Genomic DNA, 21,654 nt, shown 5'->3' with positions numbered 1-21,654 from the left:
CTCACAGACGTTCTACAGTATTAAATGTTGCCACTAGAGAAATGCAGAAGATGAAGGATTTTAAAGGTCATCTGGTTCAGCCCCAAGGCTCTGGAGCAAACTCTCCTACAAATGTCTTTGTGTCCTTATGACGTCACTGCCTTGCTTTCAATACCCTCCAATACCAGCCCCAAATATCAGTCCATATGGTAGCAGGAAGTCCTGGATTTGCAGGACAGCTTTGGTTTTAAAGAGACTATTGCAATGTCCCTATAAGTTAGGGTGACTGTCTCAGTGTCCCTGATGCAGTTCTGGTTTATACTTAATGTTATGGCACCTTACTACCAGCAGCTTCTTTCACCCTCAAAATGGTCTTGCTTTAGACGATTTATTATATGGCCATGGTTCCTAAGCACACAGGCATTTATAACATGCACTCCAAGTTTCAGTTTGGAAGACATGGACACACACAGCCCCCATCTGTCCTTTTTTCCATTCTTACCTAGCACATGCCCTCTGGTGTGCTCATGCATGTCTGATGATCGCCTCCTCCCTTGTTCAACACTTGTTCCGGTCTCTGAGTTTGCTAACGTTCCTCTCCCTTCCTGAATGTTCTCCTGCCCCACTCCACTTATGTAAATCTTACCCATCTTTCAAACTGTGCTCAAGCCCCACTCCCATGAAGCCGCCTCTGTCTACCTCAACCCACACTGATTTCTCCCTTCTCTTAACTTCTACCCATGACATTTGCTTTGCTAAAATAAGGTGAGGAGGGAAAGGCACATCTTTGGTAATGGACTCACTCCTCCTCCGAATGCTCTGCCTGCACATTGTTTAGAAGCCTGCAGGTAGTACCTGGTAAAGGTAATTTGGTCCTTATCTCAACAGGTTGGCTATCTTCAAAGGTGCTTCATTAAAAGAAAGGAGAATATAATGCATAATCCATTTGCACATGCTTTCTTCTTATAAAACGGTTGTTCAACTAAGAAAGCTGCAAATAGAACATTTAAACTGGAGGCTCTCTTGGAGATTAACTTGCCTAACCTCTTGCCCAAAGCAGATGTGCACCCCCACAACACACAGCATCCTTGAAAGATGGCCATCCAAGTTGTTGGTAAACACATCGTTTGAGCCTCTCTCTCCAGAAACCTTGATCTCTTGCTGGACAGCTCTGGTTGTTAAAGTCCTTCCTTATAATAGAGTATTTCTCAAAGTTAAGTCTGTGGACCATCTGTACCATAGTTATTTGAGGTGCTTGTTAAAATCAGATTCCCAAGTCCAACTCTGGCATATTGAATTAGCATTTGGAGCAAGAAGAGAAACAGTAATCTACACTGTTAACAGGTTTTCCAGGTGATGTTTATGATACATATAAGATTCACTGCTAGAGTCAGTGGATTCTGTATCTAGAATTTAGTTCTACCTTCCTCACTATGGAGAGCAAGACCCTTTCCTCTTCTTCAAGGCAGGTTTTTCAACACGGGAAGAGGTCAGTTCTCTACCTCTCCTCATTAATACTCTTTTGCAATCCAGGTTATTTCACTCTTCCTCCTACTACAAAGTTCCTTACCCTGAACCAAGTTGAGCACACTCCTTCCAGTGTTTTCCTTCTTGCCAATGTCCCCCTCCCCCCACCAAATATGATGCCCAAATGAAAGAGAGCGAGCTAGATTTGTAATGCTTTCACTACATACTGACAATTTTCTGAAGTACAGTTGACCCTTGGACAATGTGGGGTTTAGGGGCACCAACTCCCTGTGTAGTCAAAAATCCATATATAATTCTGACTCCCCAAAACTTAACTACTATAGCCTGCTCTTGACTGGAAGCCTTACTGATAACATAAACAGTCAATTAACATGTATTTTGTATGCTAAATACTGTATGCTTATAATACAGTAAGTTGTAGAAAATATTTTTTAAAATCGTAAGAGAAAATAATTTACTGTATTTATAGTACTATACTGTATTGATCAGAAATATTTCACATATAAGTGGACCTACATGGTTCAAACCCATGTCGTACAAGAGTCAACTGTATATCAATTTATACTCCTACCAGCTGACAATGAGAATACCCACTTAGGCTTAAACTAACCAGCAGGTATTATCATTTTGTAATTCTTTGCTAATTTAATGGGCACATGACGTTGACTCCTCATAGTTGTTTTATTTTGGGTGCCTTTTAAAAATATTTTTCATATATATATATTGGCCATTGGTAGTTCTTTTGTGAACTGTCTGCTTCTCTCTTTTCTGTTTTCTTTTCATTTTTAATTCATTGTGTCAGTTGCTATGGCAAGTAAATCCTTTCAATGCATTAATCTCATATAATGCTCCGAACACTACCCCCACTCTATAGGTGAAGAAACTGAGCCTTCAGGAGCCTATAATGAGGAAACAGATCTTCTGCTTCCTCACTGATTCATTCCTTCTTTCAACAACCTTTTTTTGGAGGAGAGCTCTTCATCTTCCAGACACTTTGTAAAGTGAGTTAACAGAGCTGAGTATTGGAGATGAAATTTGGAGAAAGATTCAGAAGAGCACCAGGAATATTCACACCTCTGTTGTCTCCTTACTTATACTTACAATTTCCCTTATTCTTTGTTATTTTCCTGGTGTAGAGATAACGGTGACCAAGTTATAATCAGTTGGTGGATAGCAATGCTGTTTAGGAGAATATATGTATCTGCGTATATATTTGCCAAGAGAGGTAATATGTGGCTGACCCTAAAAGACTACCAGGAAAGGATCAAAGGGAGTAATTTGGGAATGATGCAGAACTCCATTACAGTAATAGCAGAAATTGTTCAAAAGCACAGACAAGTAAAATTGGCTTTCATTTTTTCCATTTTATATTATCTGATATCCCAAGACCAGTGTTTACACAATTAACTGAGATCCTAATGTTAATTCATTATTTATAGCATTTCAGTCCAAACAGCTGAGCATCTCTTGGTTTTTGGTTAATTTAATCAAATTTTATGCAATTATACTTTAATTCAAAATACATATGCATAAAGTTGAAATCCTGATATTTAAATCAATTGAATTTACAAGATTAAGAGAAATGCAAACACCCAAGTACAGATCCGAGTTAGAAGCAAAATTTAAAATAATTTCATTCTACTCTCTTTTTCTAAGAAGGTAGCCAGTGCCCAAAGGACAGGAGTTCTCAGTATCGCAGAGTGATTGCTAACAGGGAGATTCAAATTGAGACCCTGTACAGGTGGGCCTTTCACTGATCTCTATCCCTAATATCACTCAAACAAATCTTGGTCCTCTAAACTCTTACGAAAGGTTCCAAACAAAACCTATAAACCAGTCATCAGAACAGCTAATGCAATTTTTAAAGTTTTGTTCCTCCAGCTTTGCAATTCCAGCCAGACTGATAAAAGTCCTTGAGGGCTAGATTTTTCTAAAAGCTTTAGCAGAAACTCAATTTCTTCCTTATTAGTCATTGGTAGAAACATATTCATTTGTAATTCCAAAGCCCTGCATTTTGCCCCAAATCTTTCTTTCATGTAATAAACAAACATACTGAAAAAGAAAAAAATGTATTAGATGCCATTTACAAGGCCCATTTCCCCAAATATAAAAGAACTCATTTTTTCTTTCTTCTTTACTATTCTAGGTTTCCCATTACTCTCTTTTCAAACCAGTAATTTTGAATTACTCAAAAATGTTAACTTCACTTTGTCAACAATGAAATTTTAGTTCCTTACAACTTAATGCCTGGCAACCATGCTCTTTTCACAAAACATAAAGACAACCTTGACATTTAAACTGATGGTTCTAAATAAGGATACAAAGCAAATTTTAAAAAGCATCGTCTATTCCAATGTATCTGTTAATTGTCCAGTTTCTAGAATTTTATCCTCCACACTTGATCCGAATTGCAGGCATACCTCAGAGATATCGTGGGTTCAGTTCCAGACAAGTTCATAAAGTATCACAATAAAACGAGTCAAATGAATTTTTTTTGCTTCCCAGTGCATAGCATAGGAAAGTTATTATTTACACTACTCTGTAGTCTATTAAGTGTGCAATGCCATTATGTCTAAAAAAAAGTACAGACCTTAATTAAAAAATACTTCATTGCTACGAGAGCTAACCATTAAATCTCTGCTCTCTGCCAGTCATAATCACCGATCACAGACGACCATAACAAATAACGAAAGTTTGAAATACTGTGAGAATTGCCAAAATGCGGCACAGACACAAAGTCAGCAAATGCTGTTGGAAAAAATGGCGTCAAGGCAGGGTTGCCACAAACCTTTAATTTGTAAAAAAACAAAACCAAAAAAACCCCCAAAACGCAGTGTCTGCAAAGCCCAGTAAAGCGAAGCACAACCAAACGACCTATGCCTGTATTTGCTGGCCCGCACCCACCGCCACACAGGTGTTTCACCTTCCCCGTTTTCATGCACCAGGAACACCGCCCCGCCGTACACACTCCTCTCTCTACAAGCAAGTCGCCCCCTCCCACCAATACGCTTCCTCCACACACAGACCTCTCCCCACCCAGACACCACCTCCAGAAGCAAACACTCATGCACCTTCACCCTCTCCCCCACCCCCAACACACAAATAAAACCAATCCAGGGAATCATCAGAAAATAGCACATCCTACCAAAGTTTAACCTGCAGAGCCAAGCCCTGAGGCCATTAAAACCGGAAGCCATGTTAACTGTCAACTGTCTCACAAGGGACAGGCTCTTTCAAACCTCTCCTTGGAGATTCGGGCATGGTGGCCCTTCAATGCTGCTGGAAGACTCAGCTTGGCGGCCTTCCCCGGGGAAGGTGAGAGCCCAGAGGTCCGAGGAGCACACTCACTGCAAATCTGACTTGGCAGTTCTCCTCTCCCAGGTAACACAGGTCTCCTGAGACGTTGGTCTCCAGCCACAGGTGCTCTCCGTTCACGGCATTCTCCTGGAAGGAAAAGACCCACCTGACTTCAGGTTTCTTTTCAGGCATAAAGGGGAGAGATCTCAAATTTAGATTTTTGGATGCAAGAAAGTAAGTGCACCCACAGAGTTTAAACATTTCTCATTTTACCCCTGAAAATACAGCTGGTGTTGGGCCTATCAAAATTCTAGAAACAGAACAGGTGTTTAGAAAAACTTTGTCTCAGCCATCACTAAAACAGACATGAGGCCTATAAAAGCTTTATCCATAGTTGTGGTAATCTGTGAAACATATTAAACAAATGAAGAAAAATCCCTCCCTCAAATTGTTCAATGTAAGGCCATATTTATCCAGGCCCAACACTGCAGATTCCATGACAATCAAGATCAAAATGCTATTAAAGGCTGCCTCTACTTAGCAAATTAGCTAAGAAGGATAGTAGTATTAACGTACTTTAGAGACTGTTTGAAGACATATTTATATCAGTAATGGGTAAGTTATATTCTAAGGCAGAGGCTTCTTAAAACTTACTCTAAGTCACTGTGTACTCAAAGCATAATAAATTGCTACTAATTCACACTTTTCCTACTTCAGTAGGGCTTTCACCCATATAACTCTAAATTTCTCAAATTGAATGATTTCCCTGCTTCTATAAATAATCACATCTGATGGCAAACAGGTGCTGTGATGGGTGACATGAGTGCAACAATTTGATGTTCAGGAATGCATACTGTTTCATTGGGGAGGGTGGGTGGGGGGAGTGTAATACTTCTTAAACAGGATCTGGCACACTACCTTAGAAACCCAAGGGATTTATGTATTAATTGTGTATTTTGCTCATTTGCTTGAAAAGGACTCTGAGCTATTAAGGAAAGCACTGGACTGGACTGGGTTAACCACAAAGAGATGAAGTTTACTGAACTTGAACTGAGGAATATTGCTCTTGTTTTTGTCTGGTTCATCTGTGGGGCATATCATCACTTTTCCATGGGGGATGTTATAGACTGAACAAATTCATATGTTGAAGCCCTACTCCTCAGTATTTGAGGATAAAGCCTTTGAGAGGTAATTAGGTCATGAGGGCAGAGCCCTCATGATTGGGATTAGTGCCCTAATAAGAAGAGACATGAGAGGGATCTTTCTCTCTCCATACATACACCAAGGAAAGGTCATGTGAAGATAAGAGTAAGAAGGCAGCCATCTACAAGCCAGGAAGTGGGTTCTTACCAGGAACCAAATCTACCAGTGCCTTGATCGTGGACTTCCCAGACTCTAGAACTGTGAGAAATAAATTCCTGTTGTTTAAACCACCCAGTCTATGGTATTTTGTTAAATGACTTCAATAAGGAGCTTTATAGAATAACCAAGTAATTTAGAAGTCCATCTTATATGAGTCAACTTTATAATAACTGACTCCAGAAATGTCCACATGACTGCCCTCTGAATCCCAAAGCTCAACACGAAGTAGCAGAAACATATACCAAAGAGAAGCTGAAAAAAATACACTGTCATCTATTTCTTAAAATAAATATATTTCTTCAGATTCCAGTACAATACCTTTCCTTTCGGAGCCTATAGGCACAAATGATTTTCAGACAAGAATAACTAAAGGTTATAGATACTTCACAATCTGAGAAAGGTGACACCAACTCTTAGAAGAGTGAGAGTGAGAGGCAGGAGAAATTTCATGAGTTCTGTAGATATTGAGGGATCAGGAACAATGCACAAGGAGACTCTAAGGTGGGGGCATGCCATGCATGTCTCAGAGTGCTTCAAAACTATTCCAGAAAAGAAAGCAATGCTAATAAGAATCATCACCCTCCATGTCAAAGGGTGACTGACCATCTTTTCACCAAAACTCTTTCTTCTCTATTGGTCATTTTTCCCTGTAGAAAGTCATGTTGATTTGTTTTTTATGGAAGTCAATGGGAAAACAGGGTTCACCTCCCAGTCAATCTTGCAGAAAAACAACAGAAGCAAGAGAAGAACAGCTATAGGTTTAGACCCTAAAAATTTTCAGGTAGGAATGGACAAGGACAGTATATATATTTATTTATTTATCTTATACATACATACATATATACATATATACATGAATACATATATATATGAATGGCCTGTCTTTGTTAGGTATCCTAAAGAAATTGATCCCCACGATCTAAAACAGTCTATTACTAGGAACTTGATATCCAACTTTAGTTTATAGCTATTTATAGAATAAGATCTTTTTCATTCTGTTGTTCTTTAATTCATTCAATAAACATTTATTCCACACCACTGGTGCCCGGCACTGGGTTAGTGGGGTAACCCGTGGCATAAAATCTACCAGGGAACATGAAAACTAAACACGTAATTACAGCATCAAATATTAGGGAAACCAAAAGAGCAAAGATCCTGCCAACAGTTTTAGAAAATGAAGAATAAAATGTTGCAGTGGGTCAAATGGTCAAAAATCACTGACAGTAAATACCAAACTAATAAACCTTGAGTCAGATTCAGGCATAGCAGGGCCACCAGCATTCGCTAACCTCATTCTTGAGTGGAGATCTGATTAGAAAGACTGTCCTTTGTAAGGGAAGAGGGAAAAACAGACAAGAAGCTTCCTGCCACAGTGGTTCTGACCCACTGATTCTCAAATTTGACTGCTCATTAAAATGAACCGGTGAGTTTTTAAGAATACCTGGGCACCATCCCCAGAGAGTCTATTTTAACTAATGTGAGGTAAAACCTGGACATCATGAGTTTTCAAAGTTCTGAAGTGACTAATGTGCAGAGAGTCTGAGACCCCATAATCCAGCAGACCCTGCCCTGCCCCCTCAAGTTAATTGATAATAGATTCTAGAATTTGTCTATGACTGGTCTATTAAATTTGATACTTTTCTGTCCTTGTACAGTCACCAGAGAAGAAAGTAAGAGGAAGAGAGATGAGGAGGCATAACGTAGCCCAGAGAGATTTTAAGGAAAGAGACAGGAAACCACAGATACATAGCGAGAAGGCTCAAAGTTCACAAGATAGATCCCGGGGATAAGGGAAAAGTCAATGCACAAGCCTTTAAGGAAGCAGCAGAATAACTTAAAATGTTTATACACTTACTAGTAATCTTACTTGAAGAATGTACCCTCAGGAAATAATCCTAATGGAAGAAAAACTATTGACATCAAGAAGTTTATTTCTACCTTGTATAATCAAAAATTGGAAACATCACAAATGCCCAGTGCAGAAGAATGAATGGAGTATTATAAAGTCATCAAGAATTATGAAGATTGGCCATAAGGAAAATGACATGATGTAAAGTCAAATAAAAATAAAAATAAAAATTACCTGTATATTATGATCACAACTCTGAATATAAATAAGAGCTGAAAAAATTGTTATTTGTAGCTTGATTTCTGGATCCACACATCCCTATTAGTTATTTCTACTTGTTCTCCTTTCCTGGAAAAGTTCAACAATGAGTTTTCTTTTTTTGCTGCCTCTACTTCTTTCCACTCCATTATTTCTTGAACCCAACTCCATCAGGCTTTCTTCCTTCTCATTCCACTGTAACTATTTTTGTCAAGATCATCAGTGACTTTACATGGCTAAATCCAATAGCCAATTCTCAGTCTTTATCTTAATCAATGGCTTTTGATACAGGTGATCATTCCCTTCTTTCAGGGACACTTGCTTCCTGGAAACACTATACTCCTTTTGTTTTTTTGCACCTCAATGGCCACTCCATCATGATCTTCTTTCCTGGACCTTTCCCAAAAATAATCCCAAACTCTAAATATTAGGGTGTTCCATAGCTCATTCTCAGATCTTTACTCTTCTCCATCCACATCCAGTCATTAGGTTATTGTATTTAGTTCTCATGGCTTTAGAATCCATCAATTAATTGTTGCCTCCCAAATTATTCATACAGTACAAACCTCCTCTTTGAACTTCAGATTCATAAAAAAAAAACTGCCCTCTCAATATCTCCACCTGAAACCAATAAGCATCTCAAAATTTTAGTCTCAAAACTCAGTTTGTGATATACTCCTTAAATCTGCTCTTACTCCAATCTTTTCCCTAAATTTTCAGCAAATGATATTTCCATTCTTACAGCTGCAAATATTTACTAAAAACTTTGGGGTCATTCTAGATCTCTCTTTCACACTCCTACCCATCTCTAATGTTATTGACTCCAGTTTCAAAATGGGCATGCAACTCAATTACCTACCACTTCAACTGTCACCACCTGATCCTCCATAATCTTTGGCTTGGAATGTCCCAATAGCCCCCTAAGTGGTGTCCCTGCTTCAGTCTTGCCTCCCCATGGTCTGTTCTCCACAGAGCAATGAAAGTAATTGCTTTAAAACGTAAATCTGACTAAGCCACTGATCTGCTCAAAACTCTTCAAAGGCTATCCATGAACTTGGAAGAGTGCAAAGTTTTTCTATCTAGTCCCTGGTGCCTCCCTTACTTCCTGTCTGTCTGCAACCTCATTTCCTGTCCTGGTTACCTCATCTTCTATCATATTCTGTCTGAGTCATTGACTTGCAGTCACACTGGTCTCCTTGCTATTTCTCAAGCAGGCTAAAGAAGCTCTCACATCAGGTCCTTTGAATTGGCTGTTCCCTTGACTAAAAATTGCTTACATGAGATACCTACATTGTGCCTTCCTCATTTTCTTTTTAGGTCTCTGTTCAAATGTCCCTACATCAAAGGCTGTTCACTGCATATGCTGTTTAGTATATCCAGATTGTTTACTCCTCTCCATTTTGACTCTATGTGGTTAACTTCTATTCACTTTCTGGTCATCAGATCAAGTGTTACTCCCTCCAAGAAGCCATCACTCACCCCAAAGTCTAAGTCAAGTTATTTTTTTAGTTTCTCTCATAAAACCATGTACCCTTCCCATAATTTATCTCCGTTGGTAGTTATCCATTCATTGGCATGATTATTTGATTAATGTTTCCTCATATATGAAATTCTAAACTCCACAAGAATATTGAATGTCCAGAACTTAACTTAGTGCCTGGAAAATAGTAGATGACAAATAAATTTTGAAAAGATGAAAGACTAAGAATCAATGAATAAATGAATGAATGCACATTTTTGTTATATGCAACTCCAAGGGGTAGAAAGGGATAATTATTTTTATCTGTCCATTAGCCTAGAGTCATAAACTATGAGAAGTAAACATGGATGCCTAATTAGAAACATGACAGTCTTCTAAAATCACAAACAGAAGAAAATCCTTTTTTAAAAAGTCATGCAAAAAAATGATGAAGCATACCTTTTGCTAGACTACATTTTCCCCATGCCTCATCCTTTTCTTGCACATCTGTCTTGTCTGATACCTAATAAAGTACATTTATAGTAACCTTACCCAAAGAGAAATCTGGACTTTGCCCTCAGGTCTAGGAAGGTCATCTCTCTAAGTGCTTGGAATGCCCTGCCTGATAAGAGTATATGTTTACCTTGGGGCCTTGAGCCATGCCACATAGTCTGAGAGAACTATGATTTATGGTGGGGCTTAGAGCCATATATCAGCTCAACCTCCAGAGGGGCTAGAGATTAAGGTCAGCCATGCAGGAATCAACCATGTCTACATGACCAAGCTGCAACTAATATTCTAGACACCAAGGTTCAGATCGATAGGCAATATGCCATATGTATTGTCACACATCGTTGCTAGGAGAGGTTAGCACTGTCCACAAATCCATTGGGAGAGGATAACTGAAGCTCCACCTGTGGAACTCTCCTGGACTCTGCACCATGTACCTCTTCCCTTGGCAGATTTGAATCTGTATCCTTTCACTGTAATAGGCCATAAATGTGAGTATAACATTTTCAGTAAATTCTGAGTCCTTCTAGTGACTCATCAAACATTTTGAGTATGGTCTTGGGGATTCCCAAACCTTCAACTGATGTCAGAAATGAAGGTGGTCTTGAGGACTCCCGAATTCTGCAGAAAGGTATCCAGCTGGGTACATTCACACAAAAATAGAACAGACAAATGAACCATTGTGGTTTTCTTCTTACATTTCTGATTCATCCTTCTCTAGCTCAATATTATTAAACATGAGATAGACTTTCCACCTACTAGCTATATGACCTTGGGCCTCTCTAACCTCCCTAAACCTCAGTTTTACTCACCACTAAATTGTAATAATGACTCTACTTCACTCACAAGATCTTAGTGATATTTAAATGTGAAAAATGCATAATGTTCAATGCCTTGCTTACAATTAGAAGTTAATAGATGTTCAATATAGTTTCTATTATTATTATTGTGGTTACGTTTGTGAAACTGAATAAAGGACACCTCATTTAAAATGGAGTCAGGAGGTCAGATGGGGGAGCTGTCACACTCTACCACTAGTCATTAATTGCAGACCCCCAACAGGAAGAGACTTACCTTGCATTCCCAACAGGAATTTTACTTTTACTTTATTACTCCAGCAGGAGGAAAGAATTTCTCCTTGCCCAGCAACAAGCTCAGCCAATAAGAAAATACCAAACTCAGCCAATGAGAAATCATCACCTCCCTGAACTCTTGCTTTCCTCCAATGGTCTTCCATTCAAAGCAGCCCCTCCCACCCTCCTCCTTTTCTCTATATTTCTCTCCTTTGATCTCCAGACTCACCTATGGTTTGCCATAGCTTGCATGTCCCAAATTGTAATTCCTCTGCTAGTCCCAAATAAACCCACTTTGCTGGTAAAATAACTGGCAGTTATACTTTTAAGGTGGACACTCTCCAGTTTTCCTTCCCTTCTAACCCATAGATGTTGGTATTATCCAAGTTTCTTTCCTTGGTCTTTGTAGCCAAGACTACTAGCCATTCACCAAAATTATTTTTTTCTTCTTCCTGGACATACAGCTAGACCTTATTACCCAGCCTCCTTTGCAATTATGTATGGCCGTGTGACTAAGATCTAACCAATGGAACATAAGCATGAGTGACATGTACTGTTTTCAGACTTGGCCCATTGAAACCTCCCACAGGCTTTCCTCCATGCTCTTTTTCCACACTGGATACTTGAAAAGTCAACTTTTGGGATGATTTCAGAAGCCATCTGGTGAAGATGTAAGAGCAACTGTCTGGGGCATTGAATAACTATGCAAAAGAGGACCCACCTCCCACCCAACCTACCTGGAACAGTCCTGGTCTGTTACATGAGGGAGAAATATACTTCTCTTCCATGGTGATTATATGTTTGAGTATTTTATTTATTGAAGCCTAGTCTATACCAACTAACACAGGCCTCATATTTTTGTCTGGATTTCCTTTCATTATCTACATCTACCCCCAAGTTACTTACCATATACTGAAGAACATGTCTAACCTGAGTCCTGGTTTCTTCTGCTCTGAACTCTAATTCTGACATTCTCTCTGATATTTTACAATGCTGCAAAATTAATTCCCTTAGAACATAATTATGCTTTTGCCTCTCTCTTGCTCAGGATGCTTAAATGATGCCCTATTATTTATAAAATGAGATCCAAATTTAATCTCACATAGTAGACCTTCCACTAGTGATACCAATTTGTCTATCCTTAACCTTCCTTTTATTCACCTTTGTACATTTTCTTCCATCAACGCTCTTCTCTAAATATAGCCATATCTTCCTTCTTTGGTGCCATGTTTTTTGTTTTTTCCATTCTCCCCACCCAGGAACCTCTTCTCTCTCCTCTACACATCCACCTTGAAATACCATCTCAAACAATATACAACTCAGAGTATCCATCTGTGCCAGACTGAAAAAATAGTTCTCCCATTTCTAAATGAAGACAACATTTCTTCTGTATCTGTGAGTACTCAGACAAGTCTCTATAGATATACATATGTTTATATAGATTGATCTGTATAAAGACGGATCTAGCTACCTAAGAGTAGAGATCCATCTAGGTATAGATTTATAGATACAGATATGATTCCTTGCTCTCAAGTTCTACTAAAGTCCTAGTAATGGTTATAGGTAAAAAGATATGTGTGTATATTGGTGGGGAGAGGTTTAGAGACTTTGAATAACACAGAGTGCACTGACAAGAGGTCAAATAATCTACACAAAAGGAAGACACTTGCTTATAAAAATGTTTTGAAACAGTAAGGAAGTTATAAAGATGTATCTCATGTAAATGTCCTTACAAATTCAGAAAGGAAAAAGAACTCTGAACTGTCTCTCCCTGAAAATCTTCATGATAATAATAGGTAGAATTTGTCTAGGATGGTTTAACTGTGTGCTGTCCAAGAAGCATATGGCTATTGAGAACTTGAAATGTGGTTAACACTAATTGAGATGTCCTGTCAATGTAAAAGTCACAGCAGACTTTGAATATTCAGTGTGAAAAAGAGAATGCAAACCACCTTACTAATAGTTTTTATACTGATTACATGTTGAGATGGTAATATTTTTTGATATATTTGGTTGAACAAAATATGGTACTAAAATTAAAATTAACTATTTATTTTTACTTTTTTCAATGTGGCTACTAGAAAATTCAGAATTATTTTATGGCTCACATATATTTCTTATTGGGCAGTATTAGCTTGGTTAATCACCTGCTTAGAGGCAGAAGTTTAGACCCAGTCACTTCTCAATGACCTGTGAAACTGGGATTCTATGATCTCTCCCAGCAGCCAGTGTGACTTAAAATTCTCACAATTTGGTGAACTAAAAGACTATGAGGGTAGATGAAATCATGCTTCATCTGTCCCACTATTAACGTGGCTGACCAGGGCCAAGGCCTCCACTGATTTATAGTTGGTTAGCTTCTCCTGACCTCTCAGCCAACAGATACTTTGATCAACCTGACTTAACAGTTTTTGAAATAGGGATGGGAGTGGGGAAAATGTTGAGGTGAGAGTCCCTATCAGGGACAATACCCAAACCCGAAGGTACAAGAGCTAAGGCCTGAGGGCACAGGTTTGTTAGGACCTGCCACCTGAAATAAGACTGAAATGAGAACATGCACACGCACGCACCCATACACACCTGCCTCCTCCTGGCTCTTCATTCAAGGTTTCTAAAGATAAGATGACCTAGTTTCATAACCCAGTTTAACCCAATCCCGCGTGAAGACTCTGTTTCCCTAATCTTGTCCCTGAACAAAGTGGTGAGGTGGTGTATAACTGTGTTATGTTTCTACCTGCCTAAGAGAAAGCACTTCTTTTCTTAGCATTGTCAACTAGAGAAAAGAAAATATGGTCTGGATTTAGAATCTGGCTTTGTTTGTGTTGAACCTATTTTCCACAGCCCTCAGGATTGGAGGAAATTTTCCAAGGATGGAGGAAAAAAAATGAACTGAAATTAAAATCGACATTAAAACCAACATGCCCTTTAAGAAAGATCTGGATGGCTTTTCCACCATTACTTTGAAAGTTGTTTTAGGCAGTGTAATGGGCAAAAACAAATTATAAAACAGTGGAGAGAGAGTAAGACCCACCTCCTTGCTCCCTGCTATCATACTAAAAAGCGGAAAGAAATCTCTAAGTACAAATTAAGTCTCCACCATAGAATCAGGCATGCGACATTTAAGAGAAGACACACATTATCTATACAACAGACATACTTCTGAAGGATCTAACTCACTCTAAACCGGAAACTTGGATTCCAGCCCAGGGGATGAGAATATTTTTTTTCCTTTTTGAGTATTACTCCCTTTCTGGCAATTTAGCTTGTTTTCCCCCAAACTGGCTTGGCCAATATGCATGACATGGTGCCCACAGGAGCAGCCCCTGTAGGTTGTCACCGTGAAGGTGAAGAGGGGGTAAGTTGGGAGGAATGAGATCAGACCACTGTTGTGCTTTAAGACTTAACACAACGCATCATACCAGGAAAGAGATTTTAAAAGAGTTACCTGGGATTCAAATAGCATAAACCCATTTATTTTTCAAAAAGCAGCTTTGGACTCTTTGTCTACCAATCCTTTCAGGAACTGGAGATTATCTAAGGCTGGTCAACTCCCAGTAAAATGTCCCCTTCTCACTGATTGAACAGAAAAGCTGCAATCAATTTGTCCCCTGACATCTGTAGCCAGATAGCGGGTAGGCCTATGATGCTGTGCTCTCCATTGTGAAGAAGAAAAACCAAGCAGAAAACACTGTCCCTTCCTTCAAGGAGCCTGAAATTGAACTGAGGACCTAGAATAAGAAAGCAACTAAAACCCACTAATTTGGTTCTAAGGTTTATAAGACAGTGCACCGTGGATAGAGGTACTCTGAGGAAACAAAGCAAAAAGTGAGTATGATAAACAGAATTAGTTCAGTTGAAAAGATGAGCATGACCTGTCACAGAGCAAGAGAGGAAATCTCTATAGGAAATAGCAATTTCCATATGTGCCTACTATTGTCACTAGAAGGCTCAGGTGCCATAGTGAAGACTGATTTGGCTACTCTCCACACATCAACATTCAGGGTTCTATCCCTGACATGCATGGAGGGGCAGGCTTATGCTCAGGCTGCTGGAGTGCATGTTCATGAAGAGTCACCAAGAAAATGAGCTCATGTGAGACAGAGAATCTGGTAAGTCATAATAACTATTTGAGTAAATCACAGCACTGACTTTGAGGACCAGCTAAAAATAAAAGAGGGATAATATATATCACTAAGTAAGGAAATGAGAATATAAATACTTTAAGGAAATTATTAAGTCTGCGTACACAACATGTCAAACCAACTCCTACAATAGTATACACCTGGCCAAAGTACACAGGTGCCTACAGTCTAGGCTCACCAAATCAGCACCCTTCTGTGTCTCAGGCACCCCCACCAGTAGGCTGCGACTTTGGCATGAAGTCAAAACAGGACCCCTTTGGGATTCTACAATAAGTATAAACGTAGGGACTAAGTTTTCATTCCAGCTTTTAATTCACCCTGAATTGTCTTGCAACTTCAGATGCACCATGAACAGCTTCGGTATCTGTTTTTTCATGGGTGAAATGCAGAGAGGGGAGGTGACATAAGTCAGGGGGTCAAAGTCCTATAGACCTTTGAGATGATCCTCATTCCCCTAAGCCCTCCCCCTCCTCTGGGAGACGCATACAAGGCTCCAAACCAAATCAGAGATCAGTAAATAGTAAGAGTGAATAAGTGAAGATTGATCATCTCAGTGCCTTTAGTCCAGAACAGTGGGCTGATAGAGGCGGGGAGGCGGTCATGCTGTTTTTCCACAGGGGCCAGGCAGGGGATGGGATGAGGGAACGGCAGAGACAGATCCAGCCAGTGGCCTGGGCTTACACTTTAATCAGAACAAAGAAAATCCTGCTTAAGCAACTTGAACAGACCAGCAAACCTTAGGTGACATAAATGAAACTGGTGAAAGCACATTTGTTAGGAAAAGCCAAAAATTGTGAAGCAAGGGCAAGTCTTAGCAAAAAAAACAAAAACAAAAACAAAACTTTAAAATGTTTTTAGCCATCTGCTTCTTCCTCTCTTCTGAGAAAAATGTTTTACATGATCATAATAAGGAACTGTAGTTGTTGGTCACTGTTCGGTTCACTAACAGCAATATCAGCCCACAGTTAATTTTTTTTTTCACTGTCACATCTTTATAGCTCCTTGCACGTCAGATCTTCAAATATGCCCTCAGATGGAGTGTCTTCAGAGGAGGCTTTCAGCATTCTCTCCATTGTTAAATATCCCCAAAGTGTTTCCTGCCATGCCGTAATCTCACCGGGGCACCAGCACAGGGTGCCCATGATCAAAGGAGAGGGAGGAAGACAGAACTTGGTTCTTACTTGCTCTTCCCCTGCTGTGTAGTGCGGCGTCCCACCACTGGCCCAGAATACCATTCTGATGAAATATTAGAGTGCATACATCTCTACGGGAATCAGAAAATAATACCTTCTTGCCAAGCTTTGGCCCAAGCAGAACACTTCTTTTTAAAAGCCTTTTCTGATAACTATTTCCACCGTCAAATAGGGATGGAGCATCCTTCCCGGTGCTCCACGCCTCTGGGCCCCTCTATTCCAGGTGCCACCACCCTATATGCTTGCTGGTGACTTCTTGTCTGCCGCCTGCTTCCCAAGCTTCTTGAAGCAGGAACCCCATCTTCCTCCCCTCAGAGTCCCAAGGAACCAGCGCAGGCTCCAGCGCAAAGCAGGGACACAAATGTGTGATGAATTAAGGAATTCATCCATTGTTTTCTTTCTGACTAAATAAATCTGCAGGCTGCACCATTTACAAAGAACTTTCACACTTACTGCCATGTTTGATCCTAATAACGCCTTACCCTTAGAGAGGGGCCACAATTGTCCCCGTCTACCGATGAGGACACTCAGACTGAAAGAAATCAAGTGACTTGACTAATGTCATACATGGGGCAAAAGGATTTAATGACTTTTTCTATGTCAACAATTTAAACTATCCTTCATTAGAATCCTGCCTCTCAGACAGGGTCCTACTACTTTAGGTCAGAGGATTGTTTAGGCATCATGAACATTAAATCCACTGGTTTGGGTCCCTGACTCACAGCATTCTCATAACTGGACCACGAATGTTGCTCTTTGATCTTATTTATCTGCTTGTTTATACATTTAATTCTTGTTGATTATATAAACACGGGTATGAATATATTCTATATTCCATTATGATTTAAGAGTTTACCAAGTAACTGGCCTGGAATAAAGGGAAACTGCAGGAAACGAGCATTCTTCCTGAGCACCAGTGCAGCATGTGCAGGTGCCACCAGAGGATTCTCAAGACTCTTATCAAGGAAGAAGCTGCATCTCAATTAAGTCCAATCTTCTGCCAGGTACTTCATAAAGGTAGGCCGCATACATTGGCATGTGTCCAGAATGTAAAATAAGAATGTCAATAAGTGTGTGCTTGGGAGAGAGGAAGAGTTGTTTTAATATAAAAGGACATTAAATCTTGACATATGGGCTAGAAAAATATTTTAATTAAAAAAAAAAAAAAACACTTTTCCCACCCTGCCATGCTCTTTCGTATGGGAGAACATGAATTATCCTCACTGTTCAATTCAACCACAAATGCTAAACAAGAATCACCATCAAGACCAGACTGGAAAAATTTTAGGGCAGGCCTCCTCTACCTTCAAGCTGCTCCTTACATTCATCCCTTCAGGAAGAGACAAAGCCTTTCAGTCCACAGTGATAGATGTCTTTGACCAAGAACTTGACTCACTGAAGAACCTCAGTAAGTGTATTCTGATTGATTTAAGAACTTCAGAATGCAATCTTCAGCTCATGTTAATAGTTTCTGTGGATGTCTTTTGGTTAAAATTGGTGACTATACCCAAGCCACTGATACCAGACCCATCTCCCTTTGTGTTGGGGGCAGAAGCATATCAGACAGGAGGGCATGAAGTACCTAAAATGTAAAATGAAATCATCTTCTGTCAGGGAGAAACAAACAAACAAACAAAAAACCCAAAAAACAAAAAAGCAAGCTCCTAAAAGGAAAAGAAGGCAGTTTGAGCTGAGGAAATTAAGCTTAGATGACACGAAGTTGCTAAGGGTAAGCTCTATTCATCGTCAAGTTGGCAAGAACAATAGAGCATGTGCACAGAGATACTTTTTATCTCACAGCTGCACACCCAGGCAGTAGCACCTCAAACGATTCATGGAGTTTTTATTTTAGTCTGAAACGCATCCGATTTCATATACTGCCAAGGAGCTATGTTGCTGGAGGTTTGAGAATGGAACTATGGCTTAGGTATCTGAAGATGGGTCGGTGAGCAATATTGGAAATGATTAAGTCTTGCTTTGTAGCCATAGCGATCCTGAGAATGAGAGAGACACACATACAATTGAATGACGTTGAAATGAAAAAGCCAACACCTACACTCCAGTCCAGAGTCGCTCTGGGCTCCTTCGCTGGACCATTTGCCACAGGAAGGCTGAGGGGACGTGCAGGAGCCAGGTGCTGCAGGCCTGCCCGGGAGATTGCTTTCCTGCAGCCAGAAGAAAAAAAAAAAAAAAAAACACACAAAGAAAAACCAACATCAGAAGGTCATACACAGCGAAAAATTTCCCTGGGGTAAAAACAATGCCTGAGTTAGTCTTCCGCATGCAAAAACCTTTGCAAATGTATTGGAATCTATGTCTCTGAAGTGCATGACCAAGATAGAGGGTGGCAGGTCTCAAAGACGGGGAGACTGAGGGGACCACTTTGGGGGGGCAGCATTGCTTCAGAAATAGAAATTAAAATGTAAGCCCCTATTCAGGGTAGAGGGCAGAATGCAGGTCTCTCCGTTTACAAAAAAAAAAAAAAAAAAAAAAGACAAGGGCCTGGGTGGTGATAATACTTGGACAATTTTAAAGCTGTCAGAGGCTAAAGGCAAGAAAAGTAGGCTCCTGGGGTCTTCTATTGAAATTCCTCCATTTCCCAACAAAGTGTTCTCCAAGCGGGTCACAGCGCCAAGTTCAGTCTTGCTCCTCTCAAGAACATCCTTAAAGTTCCAAATGGGAAAACACTGATTGGTAGCTGCCAAGAAAACAGCACATGCTGAAAGAACACTATCTTACCAAGGCCCACGGAAAGATAAAACCAAAACACGTGGCTTAGATTAGGTTTGTAACGTGGAACACAACAGAATGCAGGTCAGAAAGGAGGGAATGAATCAGGAGAGGTTGAGAAAGTCAGCCCTGACCTTGGTCTGCAAAGATAAGAAATGAGAGGAGTTGCTTTAGCAAGCAAATATGACAACGGCAGGGTGAAGGGAAGGGAAGGGAGATGAGAGCCTGGTGGACTGAATGAGAACAGCAAGATCGAGGAAGAAAGCAGGGAGATCTTGTGATACCATCATTAATAATGTTAAGTTCAATTTCTGCACAGCTCCATGAAAAATGCCAGACAAGGGTCTCAAGCTTCAATATAAGTGCTGATTAATGAATTAACTAACTGGCTCCCTGGAAAGGAGAGGGGTTTTCCCTCCACAGGACTGTCCACATGTGCTTTGAGAATCACCTGAACTAGAATCAGGTGGGTCTTGTGACCCTGCAGCTGAGCCCTGAGTAGGTCTGAGGCTGAGGCCCAGGAATCTGCATTGACACATGCTTCCTTCTGTAAGCTAACTTTCAAACTGCTCTGTGGGAGTGTGGAAGGACTTTAAAGAGGATATGAAATGGAGAATCTCCCATATGCACCCTCAGGAAAGTGAAATTTAAGAACTTAGAGACTGATTTCAGGTTAATGCCTAGTTTCCAGAAGACTGGAAAGCTATCCCTCAACCAATGAACATCTACCAAGATTGTCTCCCCATCCTCAAGCCACTGAACTTGCTGCTTGGACTCAGGCTAGACTCCCTGCACTTCTGGCCATAAAAACAGCCCACCCCAAACTGTTAATGGACTTGCCTGGGGCTTGCTACAGTTTTTGTGTCCTGAATTGCAACTCCTGTGCTATTCTCAAATAAACTCAATTTCTGGTAATTCGAGCTTGCCTTGGTTTCCCTCTTTATTTAGGTTGACAAGAGCAAGTACGTTTGGGCAAGTGGGGGAGTACTAACTTACCCAGGCCCATCAAGGGGGTGGGGAAGCCCTGAAGGAAAGCATCAGCAACTTCATTATGTACTTTATCCCCACATTAGCTCTCAGCATCCTATCTCAGAGGATATGAACACTGCAGTAAGAATCTGCCGTCTCGGACACTGGACCTGCAGACACACAGGGTCCCCAGGGAGGCCCAGATCCTCAGACTCCTTCACCCATCTCACTATTTACAGAGGAACAAGGCTGCTGACAGGTAGATGGGGGAAAGGAAGGCAGTGATGGCCAGATGTACGGTGAATCCCATCAGGACTGAGCCCCTGAAGGGAAAGGAACTTGCCCAGGAAAGGGGGAGGAGTGAGAGCAGAATGTAAAAGCTCCATTGGAATCTAAAGGCAGATAATCTCTCTGTTCTGTTCACTGATTTCTGCAAACTCCACCCAGAAATGGGATTTGTAATTGACCAAGATCAACAGTAACCCCAAAACCCAAAGAAAGGCTGGGTAGAATACAGAAAAGAATCCAAGATCGTGCAGCCACTGATTAATGGTCAAGTATGTCTAAGAGCTCAGCAAGTGCCCAGCCCTTTTTTCCCCCTCTCTTATATTCCCACACAGGAAGTCTCAGAAATAACGTCAAGGTCTTTAGTAGTTGGAAGTGATCCCATCAAACTTGCCAGTAGCCTACTTTCAGAAGCTCCCACTGGGTCACACACAATGTACTTGCTTTATGTAATCCCCCAAAGAGTCATTACAAGTGTGTAGACCTTTAATGAAGACATTCCGATGACACAATCTTCTCTTTCCTCACTTTCGTCAAGGCAAATAATTAACATCAATTTTGGCCCCTTCACTGACACCAACTCTTTTGGGTTCCCAGATCCAATTACAAAGTTGGCAGACAGGTGGGGGGGTGGGGGGTAGGGAGTGGGAAGTGGGGGGTTCCTCCAATATCAAGCAATTCTTAGACACCAGCAGGGTGTCCCAGAATTCAACTTAATTCTGACACTATCTAACCAGAGCTAGCATCGGATTCCATGGGCTTAGCGTTCAGTCCTACAGGACCACTCCCCACCCCCACTTCAGATGCCAGTCACAAGCCCCGGGCTGTTACCTGGGCTTCTGGCCAACCAGCTACAGATCAGAGGTTCCAATGACCTCCTCCTTAGGTTTGATTCATTTGTTAAAGTGGCTCACAGAACTGACAGAAACACTTAACGTTTACCCATTTATTAAAGGAGATGATAAAGGATATGAATCAACAGTCAAAGGGATACAGAGGGTGAAGTATGGGGAAGGGGTGTGGGGCTTCCATCCCCTCTCCAGAGGCCTCACGCTCCCAG

General features: G+C 40.6%; 1 protein-coding gene across 7 annotated transcripts in view; it reads right to left on the bottom strand.

Moving 5' to 3' along the window:
* Window positions 1-21,654, bottom strand: part of DGKI (diacylglycerol kinase iota) — a 419,897-nt gene that overhangs the window by 259,566 nt on the left and 138,677 nt on the right. For all 7 annotated transcript variants that reach the window (XM_032401488.1, XM_032401491.1, XM_032401494.1 and 4 more), the window contains exons 2-3: window positions 18,667-18,775; window positions 4,816-4,911 (exon numbers count right to left, since the gene is read on the bottom strand). In XM_032401488.1, the coding sequence (XP_032257379.1) occupies window positions 4,816-4,911; window positions 18,667-18,775 (205 nt within the window). The remainder of the gene's footprint in view (window positions 1-4,815; window positions 4,912-18,666; window positions 18,776-21,654) is intronic.

The sequence above is a fragment of the Phoca vitulina genome, unplaced genomic scaffold, assembly GCF_004348235.1.
Source record: "Phoca vitulina isolate PV1807 unplaced genomic scaffold, GSC_HSeal_1.0 scaffold4, whole genome shotgun sequence".
Lineage (NCBI taxonomy): Eukaryota > Metazoa > Chordata > Mammalia > Carnivora > Phocidae > Phoca > Phoca vitulina.
Note: the sequence above shows the minus strand (reverse complement) of the source record. Positions and strands in the feature narration are given on the sequence as shown.